This window comes from Gopherus flavomarginatus, chromosome 9 (assembly GCF_025201925.1).
Source record: "Gopherus flavomarginatus isolate rGopFla2 chromosome 9, rGopFla2.mat.asm, whole genome shotgun sequence".
NCBI classification, from domain to species: domain Eukaryota; kingdom Metazoa; phylum Chordata; order Testudines; family Testudinidae; genus Gopherus; species Gopherus flavomarginatus.
In genome coordinates, this window is record NC_066625.1 from 73717759 (window position 1) to 73740872 (window position 23114).

Sequence of the window (23114 nt, forward strand, 5' to 3'; positions counted from 1 at the left end):
AAGCTTCTTAGTTGTGTATATCTGATCTCTGACATTTCTGAGATGACATAGGCTATAGTTTTAAATTTTACTCTGATAGAAAGGCTTCTAGTGTCTACTGCTTAAATCAAAGCCTCTGCTTTTAACATAACATAGGCTGAACATAAACATAGGTTTAATGTGCTTGAAAATGTTCTTGATTATCTAGTGCTTACATTGCTCTTTGTGCCTTAGTATTTTTTTGATTTTTTGGCGGGGTAGGGGGGAGAATAGGGGTTTTCCTCCTGACATTTTCAAAAATAAGGGACACTATGATGGGGCCTATAATTTAAAGGGCAAATAAAAACAACCTGAGATGGATAACACATAGTTTATCAATGCTCTGAATAATATCTTTGCTGGTTTTTAGCTTGATTCATAAATGTAATATAGAAGAATTTGAGTGGGTCATTGCGTATATACATTCTGGAAGCATGGGTTTGAAATGCAAAGGTTTGTTTTTATCATTTTTGATCTTGTAAAAGTGTTATACAACATTTAATTTACCTTTTTAAAGTTACTTGCCTCTTATTACTTTCCCAAAGTAAATATTTTATTTGACTCCCAAGTTTTTATTTCTGTGGAAAATAGACAAGATTACCCAGTACTGTTCACTTAGCCCTGCTTGATACCCTCTACCAAGACCATTTTGGTATCGTTTGGCTTTCTGTGTGTGGAACACTCATACAATACAACTTTAAGATCCGACAGAGGTCTTTTCACCTATTACTGCCTAGGAAGAAGATATCATAACTTGTAGGTCATGGGCCAGATTCTCAACTGGTGTAAAATGACATCACTCCACTGACTTCTTTGGATCTACATGAATTTATACCACGAGGATCTAGACCCACATTTCTATCCAAAACTTTTGTTACAAGTCACGCTGAGATTATTATAACTGAAAATATTAAAGAACAAAATATTATTTTTTCCAGTTTCTTTACTTTATACATGTGACAGGAATTTGACAACATATAGTTAGGGCCCTACCAAATTCACAGCCATGAAAAATGCATCACGGACCGTAAAATCTGGTCTCTTGTGTGCTTTTACCCTATACTAGGCAGATTTCACAGTGGAGACCAGTATTTCTCAAATTGGGGGTCCTGACCCAAAAGGGAGTGGTGGTGGTGTTGGGGGAGGGTGTCACGGTATTGTCACCCTTACTTCTGCGCTGCCTTCAGAGCTGGACGGCTGGAGAGTGGTGGCTATTGGCTGGGTACCCAGCTGTCAAGGCAGCGCCCCTCCTGTAGCAGCGCAGAAGTAAGGGTGGCAATACCAGACCATGCCACCCTTCTTTTTTTAAAGAATTAATCAATTAAAAAAAATTCAAATTGACCTTTTAAAGATCTCAGGGCATATTTCAGCAGACTCTGAGTAAAACATTTGTTTCGTTACTAATCTTCTCAAGAGTTTCTAATGTACAAAGCTGTGTGCAGACAACACAACAGCTATTGGGCTCTTCAAAAAAAATTTTCTCACTCTTACTGCAATACTAATACCTAACTCAAAATATCTGAAATTTATTTTACAAAGTATGAAAAATGCTAACTAAAATCAGATTATATTCTTTTGGGCTGAATTCTGCCCTGTTCAATCCCATTCATTGCAGTCAGGGCAGAATTTGTACCAGTACATATATTTTTGAAACTTCACGTTTCTTGCACTGATGAAAGATTACCATTGACTTCAGTGAACTTTGGATTAGATCATATAAGCATAGTTTATATGTTAATAATGCATTAGATTTATAGCTGCAGAAGAAACATTGAATTTGAAGTGGCATGTAAAAAGCTTCTAATAGTTGCTAAATTCTGAGTCCCAATTTGTAAATTATAAATATCTTGACCTTCTTTACGCTTTATCAACAGTTGTAGCAACAGAAGAAGTAGTGACTGCAGAATCTGTGGATGGTGCAATTCAGCAAGTTGTCAGTTCTGGAGGTCAACAAGTTATTACTATAGTTACAGATGGCATTCAGCTTAGTAATCTCCATTCAATTCCAACCAGTGGAATAGGTCAGCCAATCATTGTGACCATGCCAGATGGACAGCAAGGTGAGTAGAAACAAGATACTCAATGTGAACTTCAAGAATAACTTTAGTTTAAAATATTGATAGTTCAGGAAAATGTTGGACTTTTTACATGATCTGTTTCTGTGCACAGCAGATAGAATTGACATTTCCTATATGCAGTAAATTACTTCTCTAGATCTGCCGTGGTTGAGTGAGATGCCATTTGAATTGCATTTTTCTGTAGATGTGTAAGTCCACTAAAATGGATTAAAAATAGACTATGGGGGAAAAATAACGTTTAAGAAATTAATTTAACCAATGAGATTTGAGTATGTAAATATATTAAGAAAAGAGTAGGGGAGGAAGAAAAATTTCTAAGGTATAAGGAGGAGAGAGAAGATGTTGAAGGGAAAGGTGATGCTTGTCTGAGTTAGCTCTATCAGTCCGGGTTGTTATAAATTCAGCATCAAAAATAGAAAATATAGAACACCAACAATAAAATCGACTTTCAGTAGTTAGGACCCTTCAGAGGAACTCAGGCAGAAAAGTGGGGTGCAGAATTTCAGGACCCAATTCCGGGAACAGCGTTTGCATACCATGGGGATTTGCTCTGTGGGTATCCTCTTTGAACTCCAGGATACCCAGGACTTTTGAGGGTGGTCTGGGAGAGGAGCAGGGGCAGAGCTGGTGGATTCATGAGTGCACATTGTACCAACTGGAGCAAGAGTACATTTACTGCGGGAGCTATTGCTGCCCTGACACTGCAGTAATGGTTGTGGAGTTTTGTATAAATATTTCCTGTAACAAGCCACTCCTGATGGAATTGATTCCTTTCTTGGTTTCCCATCATCAGATCACCCCCTGGGATTCCCAATGCAGAGCTTGGCTTCTTAAAACCATGCATTGTGGTCCAGGATTTGGTCTACAGTCTGAGGGCAGATACAGCCATTTGTCACGAAACATGAATCTATACTGTTACTAATTGAACTGACCTTTAGAAGAGCATATAGCCAACCAAATGAATATTTAGGAAATATGTATACAATGATATAAATATGACCATAATTTTTTCAAGTTTAGGGAACTGCTAGATTTTTTTTCAAATTGCCTACATGATTGACCTCAAAAATATAAGCCATGTTACTTTTCACAAATCATTTAAAAGGAGATAGTCTTGTAGCACAGAATTGTGAGTAGGGAGATCTAGTTTCTGTTCCCAGCCCTGCCACACAGATTTTCTCTGTGACCTTGTGACTGGTCACTTAATGTACAGTAACTCCTCACTTAACGTTGTAGTTATGTTCCTGAAAAATGCAACTTTAAATGTAATGATGTTAAGCGAATCCAATTTCCCCATAAGAATTAATGTAAATAGTGGGGGTTAGGTTCTAGGGGAAAAATTCTCACCAGACAAAAAACTATATATTATATAGATATACACACAGTATACATTTTAAACAAACAATTTAATACTGTTCACAGCTATGATGATTGTGAAGCTTGATTGATCAGGAGTCTCTGGGAGCAGCTCCAAGGCAGAGGGCAGGAGCAGCACATGGCAGTGGGGCGAGGAACAGCTGAACTGCCAGCAGTTGATAGCCTGCAATTAGTAGCCTGCTGGGCGGCTGCAGCATAGGGAACTTAGGAGAGCGGGGAGCTGATTACAAGCCCCCACCAGGTAGCTGCAACAGGCTGCTCTTCCTGCAAGCAGTGGACAAAGCAGGAAGAAAGGAGCATTGCACAACTTTAAACGAGCATGTTCCCTAATAGATCAACAACATAACAATGAATCAGTGTTAACCAGGATGACTTTAAGTGAGGAGTTACTGTATGCCTTGTTAACCTGTGAGTACAATGGGGTTGATACCACCTAATCATCACCCCTGCTGTGTTGTGAACCTAAATTTAAAAAAGACCTTTGAAATCTCTAATACAAGGGTCTCAAACTCAAATGACCATGAGGGCCACATGAGGACTAGTGCACTGACCCGAGGGCCGCATCGCTGACACACACCCCTTGCTGCCTCTGGCCCCGCCTCCACTCCACCCCTTCCATTAGGCCCCGCCTCTTCCCTGCCCTGTTCCAACGCCTTCCTCGAAGTCCCCACCCCAACGCTGCCCCAGGGGGTGCAAAAAGGTTGGAGGGTGCGGCAGGGGCTCAGGGCAGAGAGTTGAGGTGCAGCAGATGTGCACAGTGTGGTGGGGGCTCAGGGCAGGGAGTTGGTCTGAGGGGTGCGACACGGAGTTGCGGTGCAGGGTACTGCAGGTGGCTCAGGGCAGGGAGTGCAGGAGGGGTGCGGGATGTGGCAGGGGGCTCAGGGCAGGGAGTTGGGTTGCAGGAGGGATGCGGCAGGGGGCACAGGAGGGAGTTTGGTATGTGGGGGGCAAGAGGGTGAGGGGTGCAGCACGGGGTCAGGATTGCAGGATGTGGTAGGGGGCTCGGCAGGGAGTGCAGGAGGGGTGCAGCAGGGGGCTCGGCAGGGAGTTGGGGGGCAGGAGGGGTTCAGGGTGCAGAAGGGGTTCGGGATGCGAGCTCCAGCCCGGCAACGCTTACCTAGAGCTGCTCTGGGGTGGCAGCTGCGTGCACCGGGGCCAGGGCAGGCTCCTTGCCTGCCCTGGCCCCCGGTCCCATGCTGCTGTGTTCCAGGAAGCAGCTGGAACTGTGTCCCTGCAGCCTCTGGGGGAGTGGGAGGAGCTCAGGGTTCCCTGCATCTGCTGCACTTGCTGCTCCTCCAGGTACCTTCCACGAAGCTCCCATTGGCCATGGTTCCCTGTTCCCGCCAGTGGGAGCTGCGAGGGGCGGTGCCTGGAAGGAGGCAATGCAGGAGCCCTCTGCCTCCTTCCCCCTCAGGAGCATGCTGCCATCTGCTTCAGAGAGTGGTGCGGGGCTCGCAGCACCACAGGGGGCAATCCCGCAGGTAGGCAGAGGGGCGGGGGGGAGGGCACAGAGAGCTTGGCGGGCCGCATGTTTGAGACCCCTGTTCTAATAGAAGATGCACTAAAAGTAGCAGTATAACATTCTGAATTTAATGAGTATTTCATTGAGCTGTAGTTTTTCTGTCGGAAAAGCTGGCTTTTCCATTTACTCTTGAAAGTAGAATTTTACATAGTAGTTTTATGTAATGTAAATACTGGCCCTTGTATTCATATTTATCTATATAAATGTTTTTATTGAAGTATTAACAGTACCAGCAACAGACATTGCTGAAGAAACTGTGATCAGTGAAGAACCACCAATCAAGAGGCAGTGCATTGAGATTGTTGAAAATCGTGTGGAATCTGCAGAAATAGAAGTAAGGAGTCTATTACGTGATGTGTTTTAACTAGAATTTTCAAAACTGAATGTTTTGTTTCTTGTTTTATAGCTGAGTTTCTGTGCAGCCACAGAACGAAGATAACCTGTTTGTATTCTCATATCCTTTGGTAATTTAGATCAGAACTAGTGGTTTACAAAATTGCTATAGGAAATAGATAGCATATATATGTTCAATCCTCAGGTTGTCCATTTGTGCATATAGATGTCACTTATTTTTGTAGCTGGTTAGTTTTTTTCTTTTAATGTCACCAGTAAATTCCTAAAATTGGATACTGATACATCATCTGATATGACTTTTCATAAACAATGAATGAGAATAATGTCCTTTCATTTCTCTCTTAAAAAACACATTTGATTACTGAAAATATATCATAATTTTACCGTTAATGACATCTGGGTAAGATATTTAATGAGTGAAAGCACAAAACAATAAGATTCTATCTTGCTGTTATAAACTTCAAATTTTTATCCCCCCCCCCCCCCTTTTTTTTTGTGACTGTGTGTGCAGAAGTAATAATAAAGCATCTAACGGCACCGTCTGGTATACTGAATTTTTGGTGCGAAAGTCCTAACTTAAAATAAAAGTGAGATCTATCTTTTTCTTATATACATGTATTTATTTAAAACCAAAACTTTTTTCTGCAATCCACAATTGTGCATTGGCATCCTCTTTGCTCCTTGCTCTATCCCTGCTACTTACTTGGATTGAAAGTCTATGAAAACTGCTGCCTACCCTGATTAGACTGTAAATGCCAAATTATTTTGTTTCTGTGAACCTTACAGTATTTTGTTTCACAAATGTATTTCTCCTAGTTTTGTTATACTGAATACTGTTTTGTACCTCATTATTGTACAGTGTGTAGAAGTATACCTCATGCATGACTAATAGCTATAATTAGCATATTTTCTCAGTGACTTTCTCTCTCCATAATATCACATGAAGTACATTCTGTCTTCAGTTGTGTGATCATTACAGACTATCAATACAGTTGAGATTTTCTTGCTGCACTTTTTAATGTATGATTTGTAATAAAAACAAAACTTCTGTTCACACTCTTCTAAAAATTTGCCTGAATTTTTCTTGGTAAAGAAAATTATAGTTCCTTGATCTCAATAAACTAATAGATTTATTAGAGATAAAAAACTGATTGATTAAAAATGAATCAATTCATTTCTAAATACAGTAGGTCATTGTGGTAATATAAATACTTTTTTAAAGTGACACTGTTAGCTTAAGTTATATATTTTAAACAAGCCTTTTTAACTATGTTACTAAAATACTTAGATTTTTTTAAGTGTTTCACTTATCTTTTCAAAAAAATTAAGTATCAAGATAAAAGTAGGCCTTGATTATGAAAGGAGAGTTGTACAGGCAGATCTCTGCACCTGCACAGAACTCTGACTTTGGGGGACAGGACCACAGGGGTTTGTTTGATTGCATCAATTTTATTGCAAGATTGGGAAATCAGTGGTCAGGGCCTCTTTAAGCTACTTCATTCTGTTGTCATAGCTTTAGATCAGAAGCTGATAAATGCTTGAAACAAGAAAAGAAAATAACCTAATATCTGAAGAGCAAAACTTTCATCTCTTCTTGAATTTAATGTTGCAAACATCTTTATCGTTGCCTTCAGTTATCTGATAGATTTTTAAATAAAAGGGGGTAACATTATTTAAGGCTAATAACAGCTTTCTTCACCATTTTAAGTTCTTAGCACATCTATATACTCTGGGCTTTATTTCTGAAATCTTTATGTAAACCAAACTCCCTTTGACTTCAATGAGAAGCATTCCTGTTTAGTGTTGCAGGATGAGGACTTTGGTTAATTTTTTCAGTTTGACTTCTGAGCACTAATAAGAGTGTATTAATCAAAGTCTGAATTGCTAGGAATATAACTCACTTAACTGCAGTTTTGTGAATGTCAAAAATTTCAGAAATCACAAACATTTTCAATGTACTTAATAAGTGGCAAAATTTAACTTACACAAACTTTTATTTTTTCATAGCTCGAGTTAAATATTGACTTCTATCCATAACTTAATATATTTAATTTACAATGATTCATATTCACCATTGAGTTTGACGTCTACTTTTCTCAGAGTAGCTTGGGAAAAGTGTGACACATATATTAGAAACACCAAGCAAATGGAATTATCATTTCATAAGTCTTTTTAATTGAATTTTGTTGTAAGTTCATCTTAAAGGATCACATTTCTTCTTTTTATCAACTGTTACATATTACCTGATATTTTCCATTATTTCTAATTATACACAGCGCTATCCGTGCTGCCCAGAATAACACCTAATATAACTATAACTGAACAAAATTCTCTCTGTAAAAATATAAAAATTGTCAATGGGGGTTATGGGGCATTTGTAGTTAGTGAAACTACCTCTAACTCACTTTTTTCTTTTAAATTTAAGTCTCTCTCTTTTTAAAATACAACCAGACTTCAGATGACTACTCGTGTAAAATATTGTACAGTAAGAAAAACACTTTATCTCAGGGAAACTGTGAGAATGACCTATCTGCCTACTCAAAACCACTAGCTATCCATATCTTCTGTAGCAATTCCTAGCACTGATGTAGTTCCTTTCAGTCCCTAGTCCTTCTGTCTCTGGTAAACTGCATAAAGCTGTCTATCTCTTCATTTTGGCTGATGAGATTTTTCCTCTCCGCCCCCCCGGCCCATGTTCTGTCTCAGAAAAAATGTAACCACTGTGCTTCAATTGCATATATGCAGCATACAGGGTGGTGATGTGAGTTCCTGAGTCAGGAGCAAGTCCCTCTGTAGTCTATCCAAATTAAAAAAGGCTCTCCTGTTCACTTCAGCCATCTACACGTAAGGGAAATATTCTAAAATTGGGTTCTTCATCAGGTGGATTTGTTTGTTGGAATTAGAGTTCAGCAATTCTCTCTCTGTTGTACCAAGTATTGAGACCTCCATGTTCAGAGGGTGAATGCCCTCTCATTCAACTATCTAGGGGCCTGGATGTAGGTATTGGATTCCCCCTACTTATAGCAAGATGGCCAGGAATATATCAAGAGGTTTCAAGCAAAGATTATTCCAACTGCCCTCTTCTGAATCTAAAGGTCTTGGCTCTCCAATGTGCTTCCAAAATCCATCTTCAGCCCATAGCCTCTCTCATTCTTCAAGGATCAGCTGTATCTCTATCTAGTTCTTCACCTGAACCTGTCAAGGTTAAAGTTAACAGCCAGAAGATTGAAGCTACAGTCCTTTAGCCACTGTACTTGGTGCAAGTTTTAGAAATTCCAGCCACTCAAAGCATCCTTGAGTCCTTACTTACATACAGTTGTTTGTAGGTTCAAATGTCAGCTGTTGGAGCCCTAAACCTGATTAATTGTTGATATACCCTTCCTGTACATCCTCATGTCTCCTACTTCCACAGAGCTATCAATTGTTTAAGATCATGTATCAGAAAGTATCTGATGGCTTGTTGGTGCTTTACTTTTGAACCTCTGTGCTCATACCAAAGCTCTTATTAAACCCAGGAGTGAATCTTGTTTATATTTCATAGCAATCAAAGTTATCTTTCTTGTGGAAATCACCCTGTTTAGAAGTGTGAGATGGTCTGAGTTCTTTCCTGCAAGGAGCTATTCTTTGAGTGCTTGCTCATGTTGATTCCATTCTAGGTGTGTGCATGCCCACATGCATAGTCTTCGGAGATTTTTGCCTTAGCGGTATTGGTAGGGTCAGCTGTGGCACCCCCTTGTGTGTCGCGCTCATGCACTGGTATATCAGGCACTGCCAACCCTATGCCCTCAAAGTTCCATCTTACTGCCCATGATGGTCAGAGCGCCTTGTCTAGCATTGCAAGAGCATTAGCAGTTTTTTTACAACTCATTGTTTATCATCTTTGTATATAGTTTGTAGGTACGTAATTAGCTGTTAAGTAAAGTGTTAGGTTAGTTTGGTAGTTAGAGCCCCAGCTGGGACTTCACTCTGGAGTGGGGCATGCTACGTTCTCCTGGCTTCAAACCATACTCATCATGCAACAGGCCAGTGCCTGTTACAGACCCCAATGACTGTTGTTTGAAGTGGTTAGAGGAGTCCCATAGAAAGGTCAAGTGCAGAATCTGTAAAAACTCTTGCCCTAGCACCTGAAAGGAGCAGGATATCTGCTTGAGTGCCCTCCTGTTGGAGGTTGTGCTTTGTCTTGCATCGGAGCCCTCTTGCTCAGACCCCACGCCAAGCACCTCGGCATCTGTGCGGAGCACATCATCGGCACCATGCTCCGCCTGGCGCCTTTCCCCCTTACCAATGCCTAAGAAGTGGCAAAAGAAGAAGAGCCCCCGGCACCAGAGGTAAAGGGGCTTCAGGCAAAGGACCCATGCCAGGCCATGTGCCCACCCCGGGGCTTCATGGGAGTACTGCTGAGGTCAGACCCCCTAGGCCGGCCAGGGATCGGACTTTTGGGAGTGTCAGGGGGCTCTAGCTTTTCCTAGGGCCCTCGTTGCCTGAAGCAGCCCCAGCAGCTAAAGAACAAGCAGGCCGACCAGCATTGCAAACACTGTCCCAGGCACCAGACTCAGCTAAAACCCGAACACCTGAGGGCAAGCTGGTCATGGGACCACCCCATAGGGTGCAGTGGAGAACTCTTGGTCCCCATCTCTGCAGCCTAGGACCCTGGCATCGCGCCCTCAGTCTCCGATCAGAAGGCCCAGGTCCCCAATGCCGCGCACCCTCCCTATGAGGCATGGGACATGAGTTGAAGTACTGGTTCCAATACCCCCAGTACCGGCAAGCTTCCCGCCAAAGATCTCTGGTTACCTTCATCACCTAGACGTTCTCCCAGATGTCAGCTCCCACCACGGTGGGATCGCTCCCTATCATGGCACCGATCTCCACCTCCCAAGTACCGCTCATCGATCAGGCACCAATCCTCTCCCTCTTCTCATTGGTCACCACCAGGGTCAGTTGGCAGACTCAGGCCTCGATGGCTTTGCTCTGGTTGCCGGAAGTGCAATGGTCCGAGTTGGACTGGGAGTTTAACCCGAGGGGGTGATTCACCGCCAACCCATGAGACCAGAGTGGCATCTGCAGCGGCGGCATGGCAGCAGTGACAGTAGCCCACTCAATATCCATACTGGAACCTGTCGGGCATGCCCATAATTCCGGTCCCATATTCCCACCAGCCTTCCCTGTCTGCCTTGGACAAGCACTGGTCAGCACCAGAATTGAAACACAGCACTGAATCCAACGCAGCGCAGCAGGCTCCAACACCCTTCCCTAGCAGTGCCGCCGTCGTCGTCATCTCTGGACGAAGCAGTGGCAGGTCCCTCCCAAATGGGCAGTCCCCCTGATGACTTAAAGGAGCACCAGGACCTCCTTAAAAGGGTGACTACCAATTTGAATTTAAAATTGCCAAAAGGCTGTGGCAGACCCCCTCTTCCATTCCGTCTACTTCTAAGAAAGTGGAAAAGAAGTACTACATCCGTGCAAAAGGGTTTGAATATTTGTGTACACACTGTCCAGCAGCATCACTGGTTGTGTCCACTATTAATGAAAGAGACAGGCAGAATTAAGTCAGTGGCACGCCGAAAAGCAAAGACATCAAGAGACTGGATTTGTTTGGCAGAAAAGTTAATTCGACGTCCAGCCTGCAATTTCAGGTGTCTAACCACCAGGCTCTGTTAGGCAGGTACAATTTTAATCTTTGGGACTCTCTTAGCAAATTCAAGGAGTCCCTCCCTTAGGACCGAGACCAGGCCCTCTCACAGGACTGAGCCTGGGACGCTATGGACTTAGTAGCCAGGGTGATTACCTCTGTGGTGGCCATGAGGCGCAGCTCCTGGTCTCTGGGTTTTCCAGGAGATGCAGGCCACCATTCAGGACCTCCTGTTTGAGGGAGCTGAGCTCTTCTCTGAGCTCACAGACTCAAAGCTCCATGGCCTTAAAGACTCCCTTGGGCCTTCATATGCCTTCAGCAGGCCAGGAGGCTGTTCCATTCTCCATCTACCCAGTCAAAGTCCCGGGGAACTACTCATCTGAGCACCCACAGGAGAAAGGATAGAGACAAGAAGTCTAAGTGGAGACATTTGTTGTTTTCCCGTTTGTCTGCTTGGGCCGGGCCCTTCCAGGAACTAAGGAGGCCAGAAGCAGACGTTTTGAAGGTGTGCTTGAGGACGGCACCCCAGTTACTTTCCAGGATCCACCCTCCCACTCTTTCCTCAACCACCTGAGCCCCTTCTGGTCGGCCTTGTCTCATCTGACCTGAGACCGTTGGGTGCTCAATGTAATATCTTCAGATTACACCCTGCAGTTTGTGGCCAACCTTCCTTTCCCCATCCCTCTTCAGAGACCAATCTCACGAGCAGCTTCTCGTCCAAGAGGTCGAGAATCTCCTACACCTGAGGGCTGAGGAGGAGGCCCTTTGGGACATGAAAGGAAATGGGTTCTACTTCCACTACTATCTAATCCTGAAAGCAAAAGGGGGCCTCAGATCCATTTTGGAATTACGTCGCCTCAACAAGTCTCTCAAGAAGTTGAAGTTTCGCTTTGTCTCCCTAGCCTTTATCATCCCCTCCCTAGATCCAGGAGACTGGTACATCACCCTCGATGTGAAGGACATACATTTCCATTTTCCCAGGGCACAGGCACTTCCTTCGTTTTGTGCTGGGCCAGTTCCATTTCCAATTTACAGTGCTACCTTCAGTCTCTCATCAGCCCCAAGAGTATTCAAAGTGCATAGTGCCAGTGGCCGCTTACCTGAGGCACTGGGTGTTTTAGGTTTACCAGTTCCTCGACGACTGGCTAATGAAGGACCAGTCCCAGGATCAGGTGCGGCGGCATCTCGATCTGGTTTGCTCCAGCTGTCTCAACCTGGGGCTATTAATAAATGAGAAAAAGTCGACCATAGTTCCAGTGCAACACACAGAGTTCATTGGAGCGGTCCTCAACTCTGCTGAGGCCAGAGCCTTTCTCCTTGAGGCTTGGTTCCAAGCCATGGCGGACCTCATCTCATGCATGCAAGTCCACCCTCTCAACACTGCCCACACATGCCTGTGATTGTTGGGTCATGTGGCGCCCTGCACTTACATGGTCCAGCACATGCGGCTCCGCCTCAGGCCCCTGCAGGTGTGGCTGGCGTCGGTCTACATCCCCAATAGACAGCATGGATTGTGTGTTCAGGGTCCCGGACGACCTACTGTCGTCACTCATCTGGTGACAGAATCCTGCATTGGTGTTCGAGTTCCCTTCGCGGCTCTGTCTCCCTTGATGACACTCACCTCTGGTGCCTCGGACCTAGGGTGGCAATCTTAGCATGCAAGGTCATTGGTCAAGTCACAATGGCTCCTTACACATCAATGTCAGGGAGCTCAGAGCGGTTCACCTGGCCTGCTAAGGCTTTCTACCTCACATAGAAAGCCTGGTGCTCCAGGTCCTGACAGACAATACAGCAGCTATGTTCTATATCAGCAAGCAAGGCAGAGCCAGATCATCTGCCCTTTGCCAAAAAGCCTTCAGGCTCTTGGACTTCTGTGTAAAAGTAGCCATCCTGCAGCAAAAAAAACTTCAGGACCAGACTTCAAAGAGAAACTGCTGAGCTTCAGTTCATCTGCAAATTTGACACCATCAGCTCAGAATTAAACAAAGACTGAATGGCTAGCCAGCTACAAAAACAGTTTCTCCTCCCTTGGTGTTCACACCTCAGCTGCTAGAAGAGGGCCTCATCCTCTCTGATTGAACTAACCTCGTTATCTCTAGCGTGATTCTTGCTTGCATATTTATACCTGCCTCTGGAAATTTCCACGACATGCGTCCGACGAAGTGGGTATTCAGCCATGAAAGCTCATGCTCCAGTATGTCTACTAGTCTATAAGGTGCCACAGGACTCTTTGCTATGTACAACATGACATCCATCTCATAGCCACACACCTCCCTAGGGCCAGGAATGCTTTGGCAGATTGCCTCAGCAGGACCTTCTCATCTTGCCACTAGTGGTCCTTCCATCTGGAATTGGTCAGCATCATCATCCAGAGGTGGGGGACTCCCCAGGTGAACCTGTTTGTGTCCAGGCAGAACAGGAAATGCCACATTTTCTGCTCCAATTCGGGGGATCGACAGAGGCTCTCTGTCGGACGCTTTTCTGCTCCCATGGTCGGGATCTCTGTTGTACACCTTCCCCCTAGTGCTGTTAATTCACAGGCTCCTCATGAAGATCAAGCAGGACAGGGCAAAGGTGATCTTCATAGCTCCAGGTTGGCTATGCTAGCACTGGTTCGGCATGCATCTGTCCTTTCGGTGGCTGCTCCATTACAGCTACTGCTCAGGCTAGACCTGCTGTCCCAAAACCACTGCAGTCTTCTGCATCCGAACCTGACAACACTGCACCTGACAGCTTGGCTGCTGCAAGGTTAAATGCAAAGGATCAGGAGTGCTTGGCCAATGTCCAACAGATCCTGTTGGGCAGCAGAAAGATCGTTCTGGTGGCGGGCTATCTGGCCAAATGGAAGCGGTTTGCTTGTTGGACCTCAGATAAAGGCATTTGGCCCAAGTGCACCTTGTTGCTGTTAACACTGGACTACCTTCTGCATCTCAAGCTCCAATGCCTGTCCACCTTTCATCTATCAAGGTCCACTTGACTGCTATCTCAGCCTTCTATCCGCCACTCAAGGGTAGGTCAGTTTTCATCCAGAATATGACTGCCAGGTTTTTCAAGGGCCTCAGGTGCCTCTACCTGCACATCAGGGACCCCTTTCCTCCATAGGACCTGAATCTTGTGGTGTTGCGGCTCACGTGGATCCCCCCAACCCCCCGAGCCTCTGGCTTCCTTCTCTTCCGTTCTCCTTTCTTGGAAGTTCGCATTCTTGGTTGCAGTAACATCTGCCCACCGGTCTCTGAGATTTGGGTGCTCACCTTGGAACCGCCCTATACTGTCTTTTACAAAGATAAGGTCCAGCTGTGGCAGTATCTGGCTTTCCTGCCCAAGGTGGTCTCACAGTTTCATATGGGCCAGGACATTTACTTATCTTTTTTCCAAAGCCGCATAAGTTGAAGGAAGAGTGTAGGTTGCATTCCCTTGATGTCAGAAGGGCACTACCCTTCTATATTGAAAGGACAAAGCCATTCTGCAGGTCAACATAATTGTTCGTGGTGGTGTCCAACAGGATGAAAGGTCATCCAGTGTCTGCTCAAAGAATTTCTTCTTGGATCACTGCCTGCATTCGTTGCTGCTACAATCAGGCAAATCTCCAGCGATTGTAAACACCCACTCAAGCCTGTTTGGCAGCTTTCTTAGCCCAAGTACCTATCCAGGACATCTGTAGGGCGGCCAACTGGCCATCCATCCACACATTCACATCCTGTTACACACTTACCCAACAGTCCTGGGACGACACTGGCTTCGGTAAAGCAGTACTGCAAGCCGCTAGACTGTGAATGCCAAGCCCACCTCCAAGGATACTGCTTGTGAGTTACCTAGAATGGAATCAACATGAGCAGGCACTGGAAGAAGAAAAAACAGTTATCTACCTTTCGTAACTGTTGTTCTCCTAAATGTGTTGCTCATGTTTATTCCAATACTCGCCCTCCTACCCCTCTGTCGGGCAAGAAGGATCTGAGAGGGCATAGGGCCGGTGGCACCTAATATACTAGCGCATGAGAGCAGCACTCAAGGGGGCACCACACCAGGCCACACCAATACCGCTAAGGCAAAAATCTCTGATGACTGTGCAAATGGGTACATTTGCACACCTAGAATGGAATGGACATGAGCAATCCATCTCGAAGAACAATAGCTATGCAAAGTAGATAAGTTTTTTCTCTGTTTCTTCTAAAAGACGACGAGTGGAATTCACATCCAACATATATTCTCTATTTTCTCTTAATCAAGAAATCCATTCTTCTCAAAGAAATGATTCTTCTTTCCTTTTAAGTACTGTATAGCCATGGCAGAAGCCTGATGCTGTCTTTTTGATTTAGGACTGCACCTGGAAAGGTTTTAAAGCATCTCTTTGTAGAGGAGTCAAGACTGCCATAATAAATCCTGCATAGGTTTAAGAAGTCTCATCTATCAAGAATCCATATGCATGCTACAAGATCTCGAGCACCTTCATAGCAGAGAGGAAAAGATCTGCCAATTAAGACATCTGTGAAGATCCTCCTTTAGGGCTTGCTTCATTCTTATGCCATAGGTTTTCTTCAAGCTGTCTGCTCTGTTTGTTTATATTTCATGTGTATATAGTATTTATCTTTTCCAGCACCCTCCCTTTCTGTCTACATGTCTTATGACATGAATTTAAATATTTATTTTGCAAAAGGCAATTATAGTTGGCCAGTCCAATTGTTGGATGGGTTGATTTACTATTAAACCATTCACATGATGTCTTACAAGGCAGTGTTCTGGTTCCAAAGAGGATAAACCTAGAAGTTGAATGTCAAATTATCTTGTCAAGTGAATGATCCAGATCATCACCTTTTAAGATGGAGCACTCATTTTATTTGTGCATACTCCAACTGAGACAAACCTATTGATTTTAACAACGAGGAATCCTTGTGGCACATTAGAGACTAACAAATTTATTTGGACATAAGCTTTTGTGAGCTATAACCCACTTCATCAGATGCTGGTGACGTGGGTTATAGCCCATGAAAGCTTATGCCCAAATAAATGTGTGAGTCTGTAAGGTGCCACAAGGACTCCTCATTGTTTTTGCTGATACAGACTTACATGGCTACCCCTCTGAAATCTATTGATTTTTATCTTCCCTTTCAGCCCAGTGTTCAAAACCGTGTAAAGCCCCATATAAAGCAACTACTGTAGATGTAGTTTATTCCCTTCTCTATTTTGATGACTAACATTTATGAAACTTAATAAAATCTCTCCTTCACCCATTGTTTCTGCTACACAGATGCTAACATTAGCACTGATCAATTAGCTTTGTCATTATACTCTGACATATTCAGTACCACATGTGACAGCTAAAGGTAGCTCTAGCATTGGAGACAATAGGAAGCAGAAGGCATACTATGTGTATTATATTTTATTTAACCTTTTTTAGGTACTAATCATGCAGACAGATGAGTAGGGTTACTGAACTGAGAGAGAAGTATTTTATTAAGTATTAAAGAAAAGTATTTCAGATCTGCTTGAGGTCTGAAATGGTTACACAGTTTTGAGCTGCTAGAGCGATGGAGAAAGCATGAGGGCGTATGGTGATAATGTCTTTTGTCTTATTTGATAGACAAACATTTTCCTGAGGAATAGCTTGGCAGCTTAATTTTCTGAGAGTCTTGCTTCCACAACTACTACTTGGTGATTAAAGTGAAAAGAGTGATTGAATCAAAAATTGGCTTATCCATAAGTATGGTGCACTTATTTTAATAAGATGGCTTCTGCTTGAGTGAAGATCAAAACAAAGCTATTTCTCAAGGCAGTCATTTTTCAATAGAATGCAGTTTGTCATGGTGGCTCTTCTGCATCAAACAACGTGGCAGCGTCTACATTAATAGCTGAGTACAATAGATATACGTTCAGCTATGTTTCCTAGGACACAGGAAATGTCTCCTGCTTTGAAATGAAGTGTCTCACTTTGCCTTGAAACCATTCTGTGACATCATATTTAAATACAGCAGATGCAAGGTATGCCAGACAATTGGTTTGTAGGATGGCCAACTATAATTCACTTTGCACAAATTTTAAAAAATAAATCTAGCCAAACACTTGTTAGTTCATAAAAGTACAGTGTCCTTTTGGAAAAAAATCCAAAATATTCTTATAGGTTATGTAGTCAGTGACTGAAACACAAGTCTTTTTTTCTAAATGAATGAGAATATAGAAGTTAGATAATTGTATTCTGAGCAGCCATCGCTTTACAGCATGGAGAGCCATTAGTTAAAATGTTAAAATTATACTATCCAAATGGCTGAATAGAAATAAAGACCATGGTCTTACTCCCATTGAAGAGTCAGTAAGAATTTTGTCATCAATGGGAAGCAGATCACACTCAAAGTAATTGTAAAGGAGCTTTGTTGTATTATAGTAGTATTTGATTGGCATGCTTCTGCCTTTGTCTCCCAAGTTTATTTTCCATAAAAGCTTAGTTATCATTTATAGTGAGGAGCAGCAAGCTACTGTTAGCTGTTGACGTTAAATTCTGATCAAACTAACTATATATAGTAAGCACTGTCAAATGCACAAGCTGGTGGGTGTGGGGAGGAGGAAAAAAGAAAATATTTTTCTCTAATTCCTTTTAATTACAGTAATCTTAAGAGAGAATTCTAGGCAAAACTTTCTTGTAACTATACTAGATTTGAAAAAAAAATTCAAACAAGATTTAAGGTGTCAGAGTCCCTTTTAAATTATTTAGTAGATTAAAAATGTACTTGTGATGGGCTGAAAAACAGTTACCTCATTAGAATGCAGTGTTTGTTAATTCTTCAGTGTACACACACAGCCAGCACAGTATTTTATTTGATCACCTATTGTCTGAAATATAACTCGAAGTAATCTTGTGAATTTCCATGTTTGTTGCATCTCATTAATTTCTAAATCAGATTGCTCACTTTACAAGTAAAATAGTTTTTTTCCCCATTAGCTGTGAATCTAAAAGTCAAGATGTGTCCCTTCTGGTTTCTGCATTGTTGCCAGAAATAAAGATTCTGCAACTGGAACTTAGCCTCTGTCCTTACAGCTGCTTCTGTGTGGGAAAAACCCTTTGCCTGCATGGATGCAGATGCATAATTGGCCCTTAGTTAAGAATTTCATTGATGAGCAAGCTTTTTCTCCCTCCAGTTAGAGATGTATGTGTTGTAAGGTGGAAAACCCCTATTTCACCTCACCGGGGGAAAGAATAGGTTGCCAGTCTAATTGCTTCTATCTTTTTGTAGGAGAAAAACCCTGTTTTTAATATATAGATATATGTATATATCTATCTATCTCTCCTTGGCAGAAGTTACTTTTATCATGATATCGGAGAATTGGTCCCTATTAGAAGTTCTCTTTCTATGCTGATGTGTCTGTTTTTAATTATATGCACACTCATAATGGGAAACTTGCTTGGATATGAACTGTGTATTTAATTTTTTTTTGAAGAAGTTTGAACTTTTTTAAGTATCAGAGGGGTAACCGTGTTAGTCTGGATCTGTAAAAGCAGCAAAGAATCCTGTGGCACCTTATAGACTAACAGATGTTTTGGAGCATGAGCTTCCGTGGGTGCATCCGACGAAGTTGGTATTCATCCACGAAAGCTCATGCTCCAAAACGTCTGTTAGTCTAGAAGGTGCCACAGGATTCTGAACTTTTTCAAAAATAATTCAGATTCTGGAAACTGAGTCGGACATCAGTGCCTGAATATTCAACATATTTTCCAGAGATTGCTTTTTTCCCCTGAGAAAATGTCATAAGAGCATACTCTTAGAGAGCGAGTATTTTTTGGTATGTTTGCACTTTAAATCTTGTGACCAATTGTCTGACCCAATCTTTCATTGTTTACTTACACAAAAATATTTGAGAGAGTTTTGCCTGAGTAAACTGCAGGACTGGACCTCCTAGCTTCTCATTCTGTGTATGATGCCTTATACCTTGGCTCTCCAAAAACTGCTCTTTTATCTTGCACTTAACATGCATTTGACAAAACATTACTGTTTTGTTTTTAATAGGAGAGAGAGACTCTACAGAAACAGCTGGATGAGGCAAATCGAGAAGCACAAAAGTATCGACAGCAGCTTCTAAAGAAAGAGCAAGAAGCAGAGGCCTATCGGCAGAAATTAGAGGCAATGACCCGTCTCCAGACTAATAAAGAAGCTGTTTAAATATTGAAATGGACATATTGCAAAGTCTGTTACTTTCAGTCATGAAAACTGCAGTACAATCTTGAACTGTACACTGTATAGGTACAGAAATGAGATTACATAATAGCAAAGATGCTACAGGTTGATAAGTGGACTTAGCCATGAGCTCTGATGAATTTCTTGTAACATAAAAACTGAATTTAGAAATTGTGAAAAGTATTTAAAATGAAATACTGTAAATAGTTGTTTTTTTACAGTTCCAAAGTGAGTTGATAAATCTTTTTGAAGGGATCCAGAAACACAAGAAGCCAATGTTTTTGTGAAAGTTTGGATTTTAGTATAAATCTAATTTCTGAAAAACAGAACAGTTTTAAGGGTGATGTTGCTGATAAAGATTGACAGTTTGAAAATGAATTATGTGACAAAATGAATTAATAGTTATTGAATAAGAAATGTCCTGATGGAAATCTTTGTACAACTTTAAGTAGTTGTCTTAGATTTTCTGAAAACCCTTGTTTTAGAAAGTGAAAATTTTATATTTAATTTCCAATATATCCAAGTAGATTTACATGTATATGAAGCTAATATTTTTTAAACTTTTCAGTTTGTACATATGCTGCATGTTTTTATAATTTCTACATACATCTTGCATAAGTATTTTTCAGCGAAGATGAGGAAAATTATGAGGAAAAAATGTTTAGCCTAAATGTCACTTGAAGTAAGCTAGCAGCCAGTTTTATTGTGAATGGTATATTTCTTGGAAGAATGTAATTTGTAAAAATAAAAAAAATCTTAATTTACTTTACACAGACATTATCTGAAAATGCTGACAGTGGGGGGGGGGGCATTGAAACTTCACTTTTCTGTGTGTCTTATAACTTTCATGTGCAAACATTTTTAAAGTACAGAAGTATGAAAGACTGTCTCCACAGGAACCCACATAGCAATTCCTTTTAAATATTCTTGTGAAGCTGTTTCCCCAATAATCTTCAGATTATCTCAAGGACACATTTTATAAACAGACTTTTGCATTTAAATTATGCACCTGGACCTGAAAGTTTGATGTTGTTTTGGTGCTCTTGTTACCTACCATCATTGTGCTTCACTGTGATAAATGTGTCTCTGTGCAGTGATCTGTATGAATACTTAGCATTTATATAGTGTTTTCATCTTCAAAGTGTTGTATAATCAGTAAAGAATTAATCATCACTGTCCCCTATGGTATGGACATTATTGCCCCCATTTTACAACTGATGTAAGCATGATACAGAAAGGTTAAGTGATTTGCCCAAGGCCACATTAAGTCAGTGGCAGACCCGGGAATAGAACTCAGGAGTTCCCGACTCCTAGTCCCGTCCTTAGCTCAGTCTGCCTTAAGACTGTTTGTTTGTTTGCTGTGTTACATTCAACTTTGAACTATTGTGCGGATTCCTTTTTTGTAAAACATAACTTGTCTTTTATTTGTGCTTTGCTTTGTCTTTCCATGTTTCACTGCTTTTATGATATTGTTTATGTAAACTTAAAGTCTAGTTTGCCTATACTGTATTCAAAGGCATTGCCCTTAAAACTGTACTCTGGCCTACTTTTTCTATTTTACAATTAAATACCTTTTCCACATATTCACAGTGTAGAATCCAATACATTTAAATTGTTTTCTATGTACGTTAAAAGATCTGAATTTTTATCATGGTTCTGAACAATGTGAAAACGCTGTGTTACACACCAGGTGTTAAGAATATCCTTTGGGGTGGGGTGAGGTGCAGGGAAGAGTGAGGAGAGAATTGAATTGGCAAAATGTAAATTCTATAATCCATTCATTTATCATGAGAAAAAGCTCTAACCGGTATTTTGCAAGAGTTTTAATATAGCAAAAAGGCTGAAGAACAATATATATAAGGCAATTTAGCTGCTCTTTGGAAACACTTTTAAGTATTTAGTGGCTACTGTGAATAATAGTTACTTAGATGTCACTAAGAAAAGTGCCCTCAATATACTCTTGCATAGGGCTTGACAGAAATGTGTTGTGCAATATTTCTAAGTACACAGCATGAAGGCTAGAGCTAAAAAAAGCCGTCCTACAGACTTCAGTTGGACAACTCGTGATTAAGGACTGGGCCTGTGTCTTGCAATGTATGCAAAAGAATAACTCCTTGTACCTGTAAACACATCCAAGCCTTCCATTGTCCCAGAGCTTGGCTACCAACACCTATATATGACAAGGATTGGTGCTATATAAGTACTAAGGCCCTGTCTGTGTTAGAAAAGTCTATTATGTAATATCAATAGATTGCTGTCTTGATACATGACCCAGAGTTATTCTTCAAGTAGTGTCCCTGTGAGTGCTCCAGTTCAGGTGTGTTTACGCCTTGACTGAAAACTTGGTGGTAGTTCCCATTGTGTCCTACACATCCTCATGCCCGGCACTGAGGACATATAGGGTTGCCCGGGCAAACCTACCTTCACAGTCTGAGAGAGAGTGATAATGTGTCTGCTTTACTATTCAAAGCTTGTCCTTAGTCTAATTGTTCTCTTTCTTTTCCTTAAATAAGCATAAAATTAAATTGTGTAGAGGGATTTGTTCTATAATTCCTTCACCTCTAGGGGGACTTTTTCTTTCGAGATCCACTGTCCTGAGTTTCAATCATAGCCTGACTTGCCAGGAAGCTGTCCTGATCAGTGACTGGCACTCTTGGTGTATCTATAGTTTGGGGAAAACTTATATCCCTCAGAAGCGTACCATCTGTTCAGCTTTTAGAAACGGAGCTAGGAAGAACTGAAGTAAAACTTAAGCTCTTAATAATGTAGTGTTATCTCCATCTGACCTTGGATCCAGGCATCAGGCTCTGAGAGAACCATAGTGCCCTGTCAACATCTGCACTCACCCAGACTTACTCAGGAGAGCCTTGGACTCATTCTCATTTTTAAAGAGTCTGCTTTGAGAAAGCCTCAGTCTTCTCAAAGTAAGACCGTACTGGAGACCTCAAGTCCTGCTCTGGGTACCACTGAGGCTCCAGGCTTCGTCGGTGTTGACCCTATGCATGGAGCTCCAAGCTTTTCTAAGGCTAAATGCACCAAACATGCCTCAGTATCGATATTCTGCACCGTATTGCAGAAGCAGGACACTGCAGCAAAGGAGTTTAAGCTGTCTACTTCTAAAAGCGTGAAACCTACAGCTCCCTTATTACCCTTCGTAACTAAGCCAGCCACCAAGGCATCCTCAGTACTGGGAAGACGTCACACTTCTCATACTGTTGCAAATCCTTCTAAGCCATCTTCGTCAGAGCCAGCTACTTCTATCGTATGAGACTTATCAGAGCAGTCTATGTGGTACCAACTGTGGAACCTTGCATTGTGCCACAAACCCAATACCACAGGAATTCAGATACTCCAGGGACTTATTCATATTAAATGAGCTGGAGCCTTCCCTGCTAGTGGTTACTGAATGTCTATTGGTACCGCGAGTGATGCAGTCACCAAGACTGGACCTTTCCTCAGTACCATTCGATTCTCCAACCCTCTGAAAGTGGCAGAGTTGTTCCTTCAGATGAGGAGTTCTCTTCTGACTTCCAAATCTCAGTGCAGGATTTCCGTATTCACCAAAGGGACCTCCCTCCTGACACTTTTGGGGAAAGAGAGGAGTTATACCCAAGACTAACCCACATCCTTTCACACTGGTTCAATCATCATTGGGTGCCACTCCCATGCCTTATGAACTCTCTGGCCATATTGGGGTCCTTAGGCTGCATGTTGACACCAATTTTCACAAGTCCCTTGTCTTTCATGTGGCGACCACATACGGAGACATTCTCCTACCCTATCTATCCCTCTTCTGTTACCTCAAGTGCAGGAATCCTTTGAAGGGCAAGAGGCCAAAGCAGATAAGGAAGCTTTTCTGCAAATATCTCCTCATCACCTCCAGATGAGATGGTAATGCCTCCTCCAGCTTCTCTGGCTGATGATTTCAGACATTTCAGGGCTGAATGAAATGTATGCAAACTCTTTACAGA

General features: G+C 42.1%; 1 protein-coding gene across 6 annotated transcripts in view; it reads left to right on the forward strand.

The window, feature by feature from the left end:
* GABPB1 (GA binding protein transcription factor subunit beta 1) overlaps positions 1 to 20726 on the forward strand; it is a 37339-nt gene extending 16613 nt beyond the window's left edge. For 5 of the 6 annotated variants that reach the window (XM_050966656.1, XM_050966660.1, XM_050966655.1 and 2 more), the window contains 3 exons: positions 1893 to 2078; positions 5214 to 5329; positions 18976 to 20726. In XM_050966656.1, the coding sequence (XP_050822613.1) occupies positions 1893 to 2078; positions 5214 to 5329; positions 18976 to 19128 (455 nt within the window). In that variant the 3' untranslated portion in view covers positions 19129 to 20726. Of the gene's footprint in view, positions 1 to 1892; positions 2079 to 5213; positions 5330 to 16559; positions 16932 to 18975 lie in introns of those variants that run through there. The other variant, XM_050966658.1, reaches the window with a different exon arrangement.
* The last annotated feature ends 2388 nt before the right edge of the window (positions 20727 to 23114 follow it).